Raw genomic sequence first — 14937 nt, 5'->3', positions numbered from 1 at the left:
CAAATATTAGTAGTTACCAAACAAATGAAACAGATGCCATGTTTCCAAAGAGCTCTGGTCTCTTGTCACAGGAGTGTTGCCCTCCACTCCTTACCCTCTGTCAGAGCCCGTGGTTGGTGGATAAACACACTGTACCGGACACCCTGACCGGCCGCTGCCCTGACAAAACCGCCGTTTGCCGTCATGGTGATGGCCCCGAGGGCGTCTCCGGTTCCAAAGATCATAAGAGACCTGCGGTTGACTTTCGAACTGCACGTGAGTCTCTGGGTGCGTTCGGACGGCTGGTCCGGCACCACCCGAACGCGAGACAGCAGCTCCTCGGCGCGACGATTCTCCGCCGGCCCGCCTAGCGTCTCCCGGATGACGCGGAAGTCCCGGGCGGCCGACTGGCAGGCGAACAGCTGCTTGTCCTTCATGAAGGCCTCCAGCCCGGGCAGCAGTGCCTCGCGCCTCTCCTGTGCCGCCTGCTCCGTCAGCGCCGCCTCCCTGAAGGAGAGATGACAGCGGCCGTGGGACAGCGACGACACGTAGGCGATGAGGGTGGAGATGTCCAGGTTGACACGGCAACACTCCTCCACTTTCAGCTCTGGGAACAGTGGGAAGGATAGACGCTCCACCACGGTGCCCCGGTCCACTCTGGTCACTCTCACCTCCTCCTCCTCACTGTCACTTCCTTCAATGCCGTCAATCAATTCCTGTGATTCGCCCCCCTCCCCCCTAGCCCCTCCCTCGTCTGCGTTCACGGCTAAGATGTCTCCTCGCACGGAGACGCCTGTCCGCGTCAGCGCATCGGCCACGGGACCGGACACGCCGTTGTAGAAGGCAAAGACGACGCGAGGCTCGCTGCACTGCTGTCGACTGGCCTCCACAAAGCCCTCGGCCTGGCTGACGATGCTCTTGCGTCCGTACTGGCCCTGCCCCTGCCAGACGCCATGGAGGGCCTCCGCCTTGCGACCGATCGCCTTCACCCAGGCGTGTCCGTCGTTGGCCACCACGTCCACCACCAGGCACTGCTTGGCCCCGCCCACGTCCACATAGGAGAACACGCGGAGCACGGCCACTACGTCCTGCAGGCTCTCGGCCGCTTGGACGACGGCCGTCAGGTGGGTGAGGTTGGTGCTCTGCAGGCAGCACCTTTCCATCGGCACCTTTCCGGCCTCCACGCGCCGCAGGTGGCGTAACTCCGCCTGCAGTCGTCTGCAGAGTTTGGCTCGTCCCGCCACCTGCTGCTCGCATAGCGCCTCCACCCGCTGCAGGAGTCCCTGAGCGGTGCCGATTAGATCCTGGGGCGCCGGCTGCCTCGACATGACTGAAGTATGACGTATTTGTTCTTCCTTCCAGAAGTATCACTGGTGGTGACGTCGTCGGTGATAATGATGACGACATCGCCTCAGTCTCGTGCTATTTTCCTGAAGGTTTCATCTTAAAAGTGTATAACTAGAAATTATTGGCAGCTCTGTCGAGCTGCCAACTTTGCACACAAGTTGGCCATGAATGGCCTACTTGTGTGTGAGCAGAGCGTGCAACAGAATGCAACAGAATGCAACATGGAATGGCTGAGCGACGCCACCAAAAATTCACAATCCCTGATTGGCCGAGGGTGTCACCGACGTACACACGCAGCGCCCTGATTGGCCGAGGGTGTCAACGACATACGCAGCCGAAAACAGTACTTGCGCACGCAAAAAGCCTAAAGCCGCAATTCTAGTTATACATGAGAAAATGCAATTGCAAAAGTTTGAACTAGATTTCTAGCACAAAAAAAGTGTCTGTAGAGAACTAGTGTGTGCTGGCTGGAGCGAGGCGTCTTACTGGTTAGGTTCTACCCAGGCCCCAAGTCAGCCCCAACCTGCTCATTCCTGTGTGGTTGACATGGCGAGGGTAGACTGGAGATGATTTCTTTGGTTAGGCAGATTGGCTGAAGGGGTTGTTTGTCAACGCTGTAGTCCTGTAACCTGAGTCACTCTACGTTCGCATGTATGGAAATGCAATATATGTAACGTAAAAATAAATAAATAATAATAATAATACCTCAGACTGCCAGGCGAGGGCGGTAGCGTTCAGAGCTGCGAGGCGACCCGTTCCCAACACAGCAATGGTTTCACCATCATCATCAACGACCTTAAAGTCCAGATCTTCATTATACTTCCGCCTCTTCACCTGTCTACCTGAACGACGCTTCTGGCGGACAGACAGGGAGACACACACAGACAGACAGTCAGGCACATAGACAGACAGACAGGCAGAGATGTTTTTTGTTATCCTGTAGTAACAAGATGCATCCGCACGCACACACACACACATGTACCTGGCGATGCGATTACCGATTACATATCGATACAGAGGGTCACGATTAGATTAATCCTGATTAATTGGGCTACGTTACGATTAGATTTAAAGCCGATTAATCATGATTAATCACTCACTGTTAATCACTCAGTCACTGTGTGACTAATAAACAAAGTGCTTTCTAATGATTATGAATATATATAGTCTTTCACAGTGCAAGTTTTTAACTAAAATCTTTGCTTCTGCAGTGCACGTTTTTAACTAAAATCTTTGCTTCTGCAGTGCACGTTTTTAACTCAAATCTTTGCTTCTGAAAATATTTTCAGATGGGGGTCCGTGGCCAGATACAGAATAGCAATAAACAGATTAATCGAACACTCAGCTCAGCTCCTCCCCATCAAACTCTTAGAAACATTACATTACATTACAGCTTTCTTAAAAAAAAAAAAGAATTTGTACAAGCATACACATATTAACAAATAAAGAAATACATGGGCAGGATTTCGGTTGAGGTCAGCGCTCTGTCAAATTGTCTTTTGTTTGTTTATTCTTTGTTACGACAAAAAAGGTGCTTTTCTTTGTTTCCTTATTAAGGGATTTACTTTTCAGTTACTTTAGTGTCATTAAGGAAGCTTGGGGTCAGTTTTTGAGACTACATATGTTGCACCTTTCTGTTTGTTTGCACACATTAAGGAGCATTTGGTTTAAAGTATTTTACAAGTGTATGGCAACCTTTTGGATTATATAACGTTGAGGGGACACGGGAACTCGATACAACTCACAACGTGTGCAAGTTGTGTTGAAAAAACAATACAGTGGGAACAAGACCAATATGAGAGACCATATTGCCCACTGACATCCAGAGATGCAGTCAAGACAACCATCCCGAACACGCTGACACAGCTGCCCATGCACTCAGAAAAGGCGACTGCAATAAAGGATTTACGTTCGTGGTCGTTACGGTTGTGGAGAGCGACGGATTCCGGGCCATGTTACGCACTTTGGAGCGTCCCATCTCGGGCACATTTCATGCACAGTCGATGGTGTAAGTTTTATCGAGTTCCTATGTCCCCTCAACCTCATACAATCCAAAATGTTCCCTTTCTGTCATATTTTCTTCTCTTCCCCTCCGCGTTGGTAACTCGTTCTGTTTTGGTTGTTGAAAGCTAAAGCGTGTGCGAGCTCTGTGTGCGTCACTCTAAACGGTCTGGTACGACGCTGCAGTGCAGTCGCAGATTAGTTCTGCCCTTTTGCTCCGGTAAAAAAGAATTGCGATACATCGCGATTAATTGGATAATCGATTTTTTTCCCACCTCTAGTGACAGACAGAAAAACACACACACACAGACACACACACACTCACAGTGCTGTCCAGGGGGTCTTGGCTGTCGTCGGTTCCAGGGTTGATTGACAGCGACAGCGAGGAGGTGTCGTCACTCTCTGGCCCCTCCCCCTCCGGAAACCCCGCCTCCTGACTTCTCCTCTTCCCTTTTTTCTTCTTCTCCACGACAGGATCCCTGTGGAGTACCGAATAATAGATTAATACAGGATCAATTAAAAAAATGTCATCCCGGCCGTTTCATTCATATGGATATGAAGAATCAACTGACTGAGAAAACGCTAATGTTACTGCTGCTGAATTAGTTACGTTTTCGCTAGAAACAGGGGATGAGCGAGTGACGTCAAGACTTCGGCGCTCTATTCAATGGTTGCCTGCAACTACATGCATCTACATGCGTCTACGCGCAACTGTTTGGTTGCAAGGAGTTGCATGGCGACCCATTGGTGTGGTTTGGGCCTTACATGGAACCAAAGCTTGCTGTATGTCATTAGAATGCCTTATTCTAAGACTACTACCGTGGGAATTTTGGACGTAAATTCCTTTACGCCCAAAATATGGGTGTAGGACCTGAGAGACAAGGCAAGAAGGGCATTCTATGCCATCAAAAGAAACATCAAAATAGACATCCCAATTAAAACCTGGCTTAAAATACTGGACTCTGTGATAGAACCAATTTCCCTCTATGGTTGCGAGATCTGGGGACCATTAGCAAACCATGATCTTGAAAAATGGGATAAACACCAAACCGAGACCCTACACACAGAACTCTGCAAATCCATTCTCCGTACCCAGCGAAAAACACCAAATAATGCATGCAGGGCGGAATTAGGACGATACCCACTCATAATCAAAATAAAAAAGAGAGCACTTAAGTTCTACAACCACCTAAAAGAACCTAGATGCACTCCATAACAAGGCACTCACACACAGTGAAACTCTAGTCTAGAGAGATGCCCCCTCAGCCATCTGGCCCTGGAACTCCAGGCACAAACACAAACAGAGCCACGAGATAGAAAACCCATTGTACTAAACCAAATTATGAAACAGCAAAAGGAAAACTATCTGACACATTGGAAAGAAGCAACACAAAAGCAGAGTAAACTAGAATGCTATCTGGCCCTAAACAGAGAATACACAGTGGCAGAATACCTGAGCACCGTGACCGACCCAAAACAAAGAAAAATCTTAACTAGGTACAGACTCAGTGAGCACAGTCTCGCAATCGAGAAAGGTATATTGTGTGTACATTGTGTATATTCCTGCACTATACCTGCATTGAGTGACCTTGGTACATAGAATTTGATCTATTGAATGTACATCATTTTTGTTTTGATTGTATTGCTGTATTGTTGTATTGTTCTTTCTGCTTTGGCAATGTAAACATATGTTTTCTCATGCCAATAAAGCCCTTTGAATTTAATTGGGTGTAAACCATAGTTATAAAGGATAGAGTGAGGACCAGGTGGTCAAATGCAGAAGTGCAAACGAGCACTCAATTTTAAGCCCCAGCTGCGAGGGGTTTCCTCGTGCTAAATGCACGGGCCCAACTGCAGTCCCAGCTTCGACCACTACGTCTCGGCGGCTTCAACGTTGGCCAGCCCTTTCTGGGGGCTTGGTGTAAACAGCGTAGTGAATGGGGCCCATGGTGTTTACCTGGGTTTGCGTCCCCTCTGTCTCGGTGCATTTGGAGCTGTGGTCTGGCTGTGGTTCTGGGTCCTCTGGCCGGCCGCCTGGCTGTGGTTCTGGGTCCTCTGGCCGGCCGCCTGGCTGTGGTTCTGGGTCCTCTGGCCGGCCGCCTGGCTGTGGTTCTGGGTCCTCTGGCCGGCCGCCTGGCTGTGGTTCTGGGTCCTCTGGCCGGCCGCCTGGCTGTGGTTCTGGGTCCTCTGGCCGGCTGCCTGGCTGTGGTTCTGGGTCCTGGCCGCTGCAGCTAGGTTGTGGTTGGCCCGGTTCTGCGCTGCAGGTCTGCTGGGCGCAGTGTTGAGGCGTGCGGGGGGCGGGGGGGTTGCAGAGGCCGCTAGGGACGGAGCACAAGCAGGGTCACTTATTTAAAAAAGAATACTACAAGCAGGGTCCCACTTATTTAAATAAACTAGACTTGTACGTGCCCGTCGGCCACCGGCCTACTTGAGAGCGATGCAACTTAATAATACCCGGTGTCAACTTGTCATAGCACCCATTTAAACTGTCTGTCTGTGTCCCACATGGAGATCTCTGTATCTGCCAGTCTGCCTGTGCCTGAAGAGTGCAAACTGACTGTAAAAAGTGGTCTGGTTAAGTAATCAATTTGCAGGTGTGGGGTTGCCATGGCAATCAATTGGCTGAGGCAGAGGCTGTAAATTGCACAGGTGAGGGGACACACCCCTTCCCATTAGGGTGGAAGGATAAAGACTACAAGCAGTGTGGTGGGCGGTGACGTGACAGAGTGCGTTCAGTGTGCCATATTTACGATCGACCACATATGTGACGCAATCACGCAACCCCAGCTTCAGGGTAGGGTCCCTCAGTGCGGGCACTCGGCACAGCCGGTTGGCAGTGCACTGGATTTTCCAACGACAACGCACCGAGTGCACTGAATAAACGAATGACAAGAGAGCACACCAGTGCGTTCAGGGCACATTTCCGAACGCACCCTTAAATAAAGACTACAAGCAGGGTCACACTTATTTAAATAAATACTACAAGCAGGGTCACACTTATTTAAATAAATACTACAAGCAGGGTCACGCTTATTTAAATAAATACTACAAGCAGGGTCACGCTTATTTAAATAAATACTACAAGCAGGGTCACACTTATTTAAATAAATACTACAAGCAGGGTCACGCTTATTTAAATAAATACTACAAGCAGGGTCACGCTTATTTAAATAAATACTACAAGCAGGGTCACGCTTATTTAAATAAATACTACAAGCAGGGTCACGCTTATTTAAATAAATACTACAAGCAGGGTCACGCTTATTTAAATAAATACTTCACATCTGAGGAGCATGAACACCTGTTCATCAGTGTCTAACCGACTAATAGTATAATAATAATAATAATAATAATAATAAATAAAAGTACCTTGGCCGACAGGCCGAGGGGGCAGGACTTTGACTTTGGGTTTCCTGCCTCGTTTAGCGGGAGTTTTCACCGCGCCGACCGCCAGGGGTGTGGCCAGGGGTGTGGCCAGTGGAGTGGCCAGGGACATGGCCTTCCTCCCCTCCTTCCTCTCCCTGTGCTCCTTAGGACTCTTCCTCGCCTCCTTAGGACTCTTCCTCGCCTCCTTGTCTCCTCTGTCCTCATTGTCCTCCCTGCGTTTCTTTGGTTTGTTGCTCTCTCTCTCCTCTGATCCTGTGAGTGATATATATTTTATTATTATATATTTATATATGATATATTATATTTATATACTATATAGTTAGGGTCCGAGCACTGCACCAGTGTGAAACCCTATTGAAATCCAGAAATGAAAGCGTTTTTGAGGAGGCGCTAAACATTCTCAAAAAGTTGCACAACTTCACAAGCGGCAAATAATTACCTATATAAATAAAGGGACGTGGCCTAGTGTCTCAATAGCAACCTGTCACGGGGCAGCCCGTGCCCTATACACAGACAATGAATGGGGACATGGCATGAACTTTACTACACCTGCTTCCAATTAATTATCATCAATTAGCCGGCTTGGAAGTGGCGGTTCAAGTTGTAAAGTGTATGTTCTATTTATTGATACTGTAACTGAAATGCATTGCTGAAGGATACTAATTGTTTTAAAGATATTTATTGATTTATTGAGGGGTGGTTGATTCGAGAGCAATCTTATTTAAAACCAAACTATAGTTTGTGTATGAATGGACGTCCGGAATTTCATGTTTAAGTTCAGGTTAAAACCTTCAGTAATGGTGTGTTAACTCATTGGCCTTTTGTATGCTTATGGTGAGTTAATTGAATTGCCAATTTGCTGTGATATGGTTTGGTATGTCTCTCTCCTATAAAGGGGAGACCGCAGCTGATGTTTGTGAGTACCTTGGTTGACACACAGGTAACAGCCTAAGTGAGAGCTGCCAGGGCCCTTTGGAAAGTAAGGGTATGGCCTGTTACAGCTTCTCCTTGTTTTAGGTGTTGTTCAGTAGTGTTGTCTTCAAGTGTGTTTGGTTGTACATCTGTTATTTTGTCCAAATCTTGTTTTTCGTCATTGTCTTTGCCGAGGCCGCACTGTACCATAATCTGCACGGGACTGGAAAGGTGAATAAAAAACCCCTAAAAGGGCATTCTTGGACTCGTCTGTCTTTTTGGAGCCTTGGCTGGTCGGCCAACTTCACACAACCCATACAAAAGTTTGTGCTTGAAACCGCATTATACATACATGTAGGTTTCACCTACATGTATGCAAAAATTGCAAATTGATACTGTGACGGGCCTATGTCAGGGTTTATGCGTGTGCTTTACTAATATGTCTTTCAGTGTGATGGGACCATAGACTGTAAAAGAATATGGACAAAGCGTTTTCCGGGTCTGATATTGACGTTAGATGAAGCCTGTCAGTACATCGCCATCTTTCTAGATCCGTTTGGGCCCAGCTGGCCACTGGCTGGCCCAGACAACGAGGCGGGACTTCCCCCCTTCTTCTTCGTTGGTTTTTATTTTGACTCGAGTGGGGGTGGATCCTGATCATAGACTGTAACGGTAGCCACGCCCCTCAGAACATACTCGACTTTATGGTAATTTATTTAATAAATGGGACCATAATTTTCCAAAAAGAATATTATGACATGAGAAATGAGACTTTAAACTAGTGACTGGAAGCAGAAAGTATTCATGACCATGTTTATTAAGGTAATACAGTCTAGGTGAAGTTGGGCCCAAATACATGGACCTCTATGGAGCTATGGGTTTTTTTGGGCCCAATGACAATACAACAGGCCATTATATGAACTTTCAGGATGTCAGGATGTCCTAATGGCTTCACACAAATCCAGCCTCACTGCCCCCCTGGATGGGACCAGGTTGGAGATTGGAGGCAGCTGGCCAGTGCCTCCAATCACTATAAAAGAGCCACCTTGCTAGTGCTTCTTTCTCTTCCACCTGGGCCACAATCGAGCAGGGCCACACAGGGCATATTGTTGGTTTGATTCAGTTCTCAATTTGTGGTGGCAGTTTTGTTTCCCTGCCAAGTTTTAGTTGGAAACCTTTGCATTCTCTACTTTAAATGCTTTATTCTATTTAATAACCCTTACATTTTTGCATTTATCCTATGCTTGTTGCCCTTCTTTGTTATGGTCTGAGTGCCGGACCTTAACAATACACACCTGTGTCATGTCTCGACTTACATAAAAGTATTTTGGAGCCATGACCTAAACCCAACAGGAAGTCAGACATTTTAAATTTATAGTGGCGTATTAGCGTATTTTCAAAAGGGTGTGACAAATGTGTTCCTCGTGAGGAGACGCATATGTGTATCGACGTTATATTACTGACGGTCAAACAGTTCATGAGATATGCCTGTTCAAAGTGAGCGGGGCTTACCTCTGTCGCGCTTGTCTTTTTTCTTGCGTTTCTTCTTCACCCTGGCTCCTGGCCCTCCATTGGCTCCCGACCCTCCATTGGCCGCGCCCCCTCCATCGTCGTCCTCGCTCGGGGAGCCGGAAGGGGAGGGGCCGGTGACCGTGGCGACCGCGCAGTGATTAGCCGTTGACGCGGTGATGAGGCGCAGCCGCAGGTCCTTGTTGGGCCCAGTGGCGAGCAGCTGACCCCGCGCGATGCTGGGTAATGGAGACGTACGGCGATGTGAAGAGAGGGGCGTGGCTTGGTCCGTCGAGGAGGAAGCAGTGACACTTAACATCTGAGAGAGAGAGAGAGAGAGAGAGAGAGAGACATTAACAGCTGCTTTGTGATATTCTCACAGAATATCTTTGTAAGCTACAGTTACTATACTCTACTTCCACCCTAGCGTCTGTCCATTCTAGCAGTTGTGATAGGTCAGTGCACTTCTTCTGCTGGATGAAATTCAGATTTACATGGTGCCATGAAAGGCTTGCCGGCTTGGTAGCCTCCATTGCCCTGCTGGAGGAAGTTCTGTGGCATGCGGAGGACCCAGGAGGGAGAAAGAGAACACGTGTCCTCAGGTACAGGGTCAGTTGTGTGCATAGAAATAAAAAGGTAGACGCCTCCTTCGGCTTTGGGGCATGTGTCTCTCGAGAGGAGGCAACATGGAGGCAACATGGAGGCAAGATTTCCCGAGATTAACAGAAGGGGACGTTCGGTAGGCCAATCAGACAGGCAATGTAAACGTTTGTTTTCTCATGCCAATAAAGCTCCTTCCGGATTGAATTGATAAATCCCGGAAAAGACGTGCTGTGATTGGCCAGTAGTCACTTGAGTGGCAGTGACGCAGCGTGCCGCACTTCTGCTTGACTTCCCTCTTATGCTGGAGACACATGGCTCCAACAACCTGCACCGGCCAATGAGGCATCTATTTTTTTATATCTATGGTTGTGTGAATTCAGCCTTCCTGTTTACATTTAATCTGCAGTCTGGAATAAAGCCTACTAGTTATACTGTAGTTTACATGTGAATCCACAGTCTGGAATAAAGCCTCCTATAAATAAATACTAATCTATATTTATTTGTCTGTTACAGACAGACAGACAGACAGACGTGGTAACTAAAGGGTTACCATGGAGATGGTGTGTTTACGCCGTCCTCTCTGCAGTTTAGCTACAGAGAGCCTGTTTCTATGGCAACGGCCCTGATAAATCCCTGCCAACCAATCAATGTGTGTGTGTGTGTGTGTGTGTGTGTGTGTGTGTGTGTGTGTGTGTGTGTGCGCGTGTGTGGGGTGAGCCGTCACACTGAGGAGCAGTTGCTGCTGATGTTTACACAATGGTACACGCACACGTGCACACTATGGCTCCGCGCGTGCTTTAATGCCTGCACCGAAGCGAAACTCGAAGCGTTAATATTGTAACCGAGATGCATGAAGTCCGAAATTAGAACAGAACATCTGCGTTATGAGCAATCTGCGCGGAAGCAGCGTAGATTCAGAGAAAATAGGGTTTTTTGTCGGGCCGTAAACAAGGAAGTAATGGCTGCGCTTGTAAACGAAATGGGCTTTAATATCGTTTTATATCGTCTTATATCCCCACATGTCCTTAGCACCCCGCGGTTTTATTTGATAAGACGTATGTGGACGTCCTGTGCATCAGAAGTGTAAATGACCCAAGGCACTGTATTTTGTCTTTGTAATTATTTGTATGTAACTTGTGTCATACTTTTATTTTGAAGGGGTTTTTGGTTTTGAGTTCAGTGTGAGGCTGTGATCCTGGTAACTTTCCACTGGGGGTTTCCATGATTGGTTATTGCACTCACCTGGCTGCTCAGAGTCAGAAGAAATGGTTTGAAGCAGCAGCAGCATCAGTTTTATATCTTAGCACCCAGCTAGAACAGGAACAAGGTAATGTGTTTGATGCGTCTTATGAAAAAACATTGTGATTATATGTAATTGTGTTTGTGTGTTTTTTAAAGGCCCATTCTGTATGTTATTGTTTATTTGACCTGGTTTGTAATGTTTGTATGTTGTAAGAGCTCATTTTATTTTTTATTATTTTAGCTTGTTTTATCTGTTCTATAGTTCTTGCGGTGTCTGTCCAGAGTTTCACACAAAGGAATCAACTTTATGTTCAAAACGAGGTCTAAGGCTGAGCATAAATAAAACCTTCTGGAAACATCAGTACACTTCACCATTCTCTGGCTTGGGTTCGCTACAAGAAGTGTTAATACATTTGTTTGTGGGGGCACGGCATAGAGTATAAAGAAGGATAGAGACTGAACCGGAGCGATAGCCTCCCCTGCTATTCATTTCAGTGGAAGTTGCTCAGTGCATGCACACCTGGTCCCAGGTCCCTGGGATCAGGTATTTCTGAACTCGGCCCAGCCGAAAAATAGTGGGTGTATTGTGTTTTATCAACTGGCTGTTTGAGCAGCGGAGACTGTCAAGATACTGTGGCCACGTTCGGAAATACCGCACCGGACCGGAGCGCACTCGTGAGGCGGGCCGTGTGTGTGTGTAGGCAGATAGGATTGGCTCATTTGGCAAGGTAATAATTAATTCCTGCATACGCCACTGGCTCAGTGGCGTTTTGAAGCACCCGGAAGAACCCTCTACTTCCGCATTTGCCAACCAAATTTCGGTTGGCAAATGCGGAAGTGCAATCGAGCGCTCAATGTTAAAGCCCAGCTGCACGGGGTTTCCTCGTCATGAATCCACGGGTCCGCCTGCAGTTTACGCTCCAACCACTAGGGCCGAGTGCTTCAACGCTGGAAAGCCTCACTGGGGGCTTGGGGCACGGTGGCGCCTGCTGATACTTCTTTGTCAAGCTTGGGCGGCCAATGGCGATCCTGGATTCTCTGTGCGTGTGGATTCTCTGTCTGCCAAAAGCCAATCTACAAACATGCCTGTCGGAGAGGACCAATAGCACACAGCTGCAGCCTCGGCAAAAGCGAATCACAACGAAGCCGGTTAGAGAAAAACGAGGTGGGGCCAACCCACCTCCCGCAGCAACAGAGACAGAGAAATAAAAAAATAAAAATAAAGTTTGATTCTTACACTGTCAGCTTGTTCTTTTGTCATTCTCTGGCATGTCCTGATCGTTGTGTTTTTAAACATGACGTCCAAGACAATCGGTTCAGTTGGCCGTTCAATGCAACAAGGAAGTCAATATTTAAATGTGAATGTGACTAGTTTACTCACTGACTTTTTGTTGTCATTGCATCACTTAATGTTTTACCTCCTTACATGATTTCCCGTTTTTTATATAGATATAGTATATTTGTTTGTCTCTAAATGTTCTGATGAATTGAAAATGGTGGAACCAAGTTGTAAACAAGTGTAATGCTTTATCAGTGTGTCGTCCACAGTAGCAGTCTTTGTATTGAGTTGTGCTTTTTATTATTAACCATTAATACAAATGTAATCAATCAATCAATCAACCAAGTTGTAATGTAGTCTACAGCTTAGTCTAGTTTATGAAGTGAATAGGCTATTATTTAATGCACTGCAATGACAATGATCTGAAAAAATGAATGAAAATCTAGGTGTGCCCATCGCGGAGCGTACACAAATACATTTTGGTAGCCAAGACCACTGACATTTTACTAAGGCAGATCTCTCTAATTTCTTAAGCGATTTTTAAGATTTAAAATTATGGTGAATCCTTGGTGAATCCTTGGGAACTCTACCTCCATGCAGTCATGGATGTATTGTCTCCCAAAACCAAACTAATGATATTGTCACATTACGCACACTTGCACAGTCAGGCATGGACAGCCCTGCATGAGAGAGAGAGGGAGAGAGAGATCCACCATTGATATCATAGTAGGCTATATAAAGGCCTTTATATGTATTATATGTGATAGCCCATGCACCTAAAACAACCTACAACAGCAAACTTACCAACTTCACTTTCTGGGATATATAAACCCCTCAAACTGGTCTGCCCTGGGGGGGTCTCCCTAGGGAGATGCCGAGAGAGGCATCCTAACCAGATGCCCAAACCACCTAAGCTGGCTCCTTTCCAGGCAAAGAAGCAGAGACTCTACTATACTCCGAGCCTCTCCCGTGTGACTGAACTTCTCACCCTATCTCTAAGGGAGAGGCCAGCCACCCTTCTGAGAAAACTCATTCCGGCCGCTTGTATCCGCAACCTTATTCTTTCGGTCGACATGACCTACACACACTTCATGAGCATAGGTGAGAGAATAGGAAACAAAGACAGCTCGGTAGACTCTAGCTTAGCCTTCTGGCTCAGCTCTCTTTTCGTCATAACAGTGCATTCTTTTAATTTGCCTATAGTCAGTAGAAGTGAGAGTCAATTCTGTTTTCTGTTTCTAGGTTGGCGGAGGGTGTGTAGAGCCCAGGATCACATCACAGGATGATTGACACAGGGGAGAAAAATGGGTTACAAAATCGTGGGACAAAAAAACATAAATAAAAAAAAGAAAAGAAGACAATATTTATTGCAGGGGCTCGCAACTCACTCTGTAATGCTCCAGACAACTTTTATTCACGACACAGCAGGCAGCAATACAGAATTCATTCCATATGTTGATCTGACCTCATCAAACCCTTAGATCTCCATATATGGAGCTGACCCGTTCTGACATCACAATAATGACTCAACCAGCTCAACAGAATGATTGATCAGTCAGTCTGCTAATGGACATGAAACCCTGCATAGCCATACATGGAGAAGACTGGATTATCACCTAGATCTGCATATATCCAGGAGCCGGCCAGCAACTGTACATCTGACCTCACAGACCCCAGATTAATAGTTTAACTCCTGCTTCTTCCGGTATTCTCGCCCACAGGGCGTCTTACTAGTATGGTTATTATGGCTGATGTGACATGAGCGTGACAATGTCTCTGATTTTTAAGTGGTGTACCCACTTCATTAAAACACAATCAGTGCCGGAAGTTCTTCAAAATAGAAGCTCTGGGTGGCCGGAGTTGTCTGAGCGCTTTTACTCTGATAGCCACGACCCGGAAACGATCTACTAAAAAAAGTTGACTTTACATTGCAAGCTTACATTGCGATAATTTTAATTTATACGATATATGATCCAAAAAGCGTTCATATTTTGCGGGAGAGACGGATGAGGAGCAGAAATGAAGCGCCAGTACCGTAATTTCCGGACTATAGGCACGGAAGAGAGGCCAGCGCTGGTTGAAAAACGATTGGATGTTATTCATTCAATTCATACAAGCCATGTTCACATCAAGTTACAACCACAGTTCCTTTGGTCTTTATAATGGCTAGGTTATTTAATATTACATGCTAGGCTTGCTAGCTAGCAGGCTACAGTGATCACTTCACTCCGTTGCGACCATTGACTGTCACCAAACTGTGGATAATATTGGGCAGAGTGAGGAGGGACTGTGTCTTGAATGCTGCCACTGCAGCCCACACGAGTGGCGGTAATGGCAAAATCCACGTACAGTAGGCTTGTATATGATATGAAAACAATCAGCCAGGATGAATGGATTAGTACGTAGGTTGGAGAAGTAGTCGATCTCTATACTCTTTAAAATTAAGAAAGAATAACATGACACAGAGACGGTCACTGCTTAATTAAATTAATTTAGGACCTTCCTTCTAGCAGGCATCATCATGCTATTATGCCCGTGGATATGCAGAGTGAACTTAACAATGATAAATTAATATAATACCTTTTATAATCAGTATAATAGTGGGGCGAGATGGAAAAGGGGTGACCGTGCGGAAACCTTTACATATGGTAATTAAACATTAAAACACCTGCGGCTTA

General features: G+C 46.5%; 2 protein-coding genes across 2 annotated transcripts in view; both read right to left on the bottom strand.

Annotated features, from left to right (window-relative positions):
- The window catches only part of chd6 (chromodomain helicase DNA binding protein 6), a 67666-nt gene that overhangs the window by 43549 nt on the left and 9180 nt on the right, over window positions 1-14937 (bottom strand). Inside the window, exons 4-8 of the mRNA XM_083772074.1 lie at window positions 9139-9454; window positions 6697-6966; window positions 5285-5645; window positions 3653-3806; window positions 2032-2181 (exon numbers count right to left, since the gene is read on the bottom strand). Of these exons, the coding sequence (XP_083628200.1) occupies window positions 2032-2181; window positions 3653-3806; window positions 5285-5645; window positions 6697-6966; window positions 9139-9454 (1251 nt within the window). The remainder of the gene's footprint in view (window positions 1-2031; window positions 2182-3652; window positions 3807-5284; window positions 5646-6696; window positions 6967-9138; window positions 9455-14937) is intronic.
- Window positions 66-1307, bottom strand: LOC310863708 (UPF0415 protein C7orf25 homolog; the record flags this gene model as incomplete). Its single annotated transcript, XM_083772205.1, has 1 exon — window positions 66-1307. One exon carries the CDS (start codon window positions 1305-1307, stop codon window positions 66-68), a length of 1242 nt encoding a protein of 413 aa, XP_083628331.1.

The sequence above is a fragment of the Protomyctophum parallelum genome, assembly GCF_964188405.1.
Source record: "Protomyctophum parallelum genome assembly, chromosome: 8".
NCBI lineage: Eukaryota > Metazoa > Chordata > Actinopteri > Myctophiformes > Myctophidae > Protomyctophum > Protomyctophum parallelum.
The sequence above is the reverse complement of the archived record's forward strand: the minus strand, read 5'-3'. Positions and strand labels throughout refer to the sequence as shown.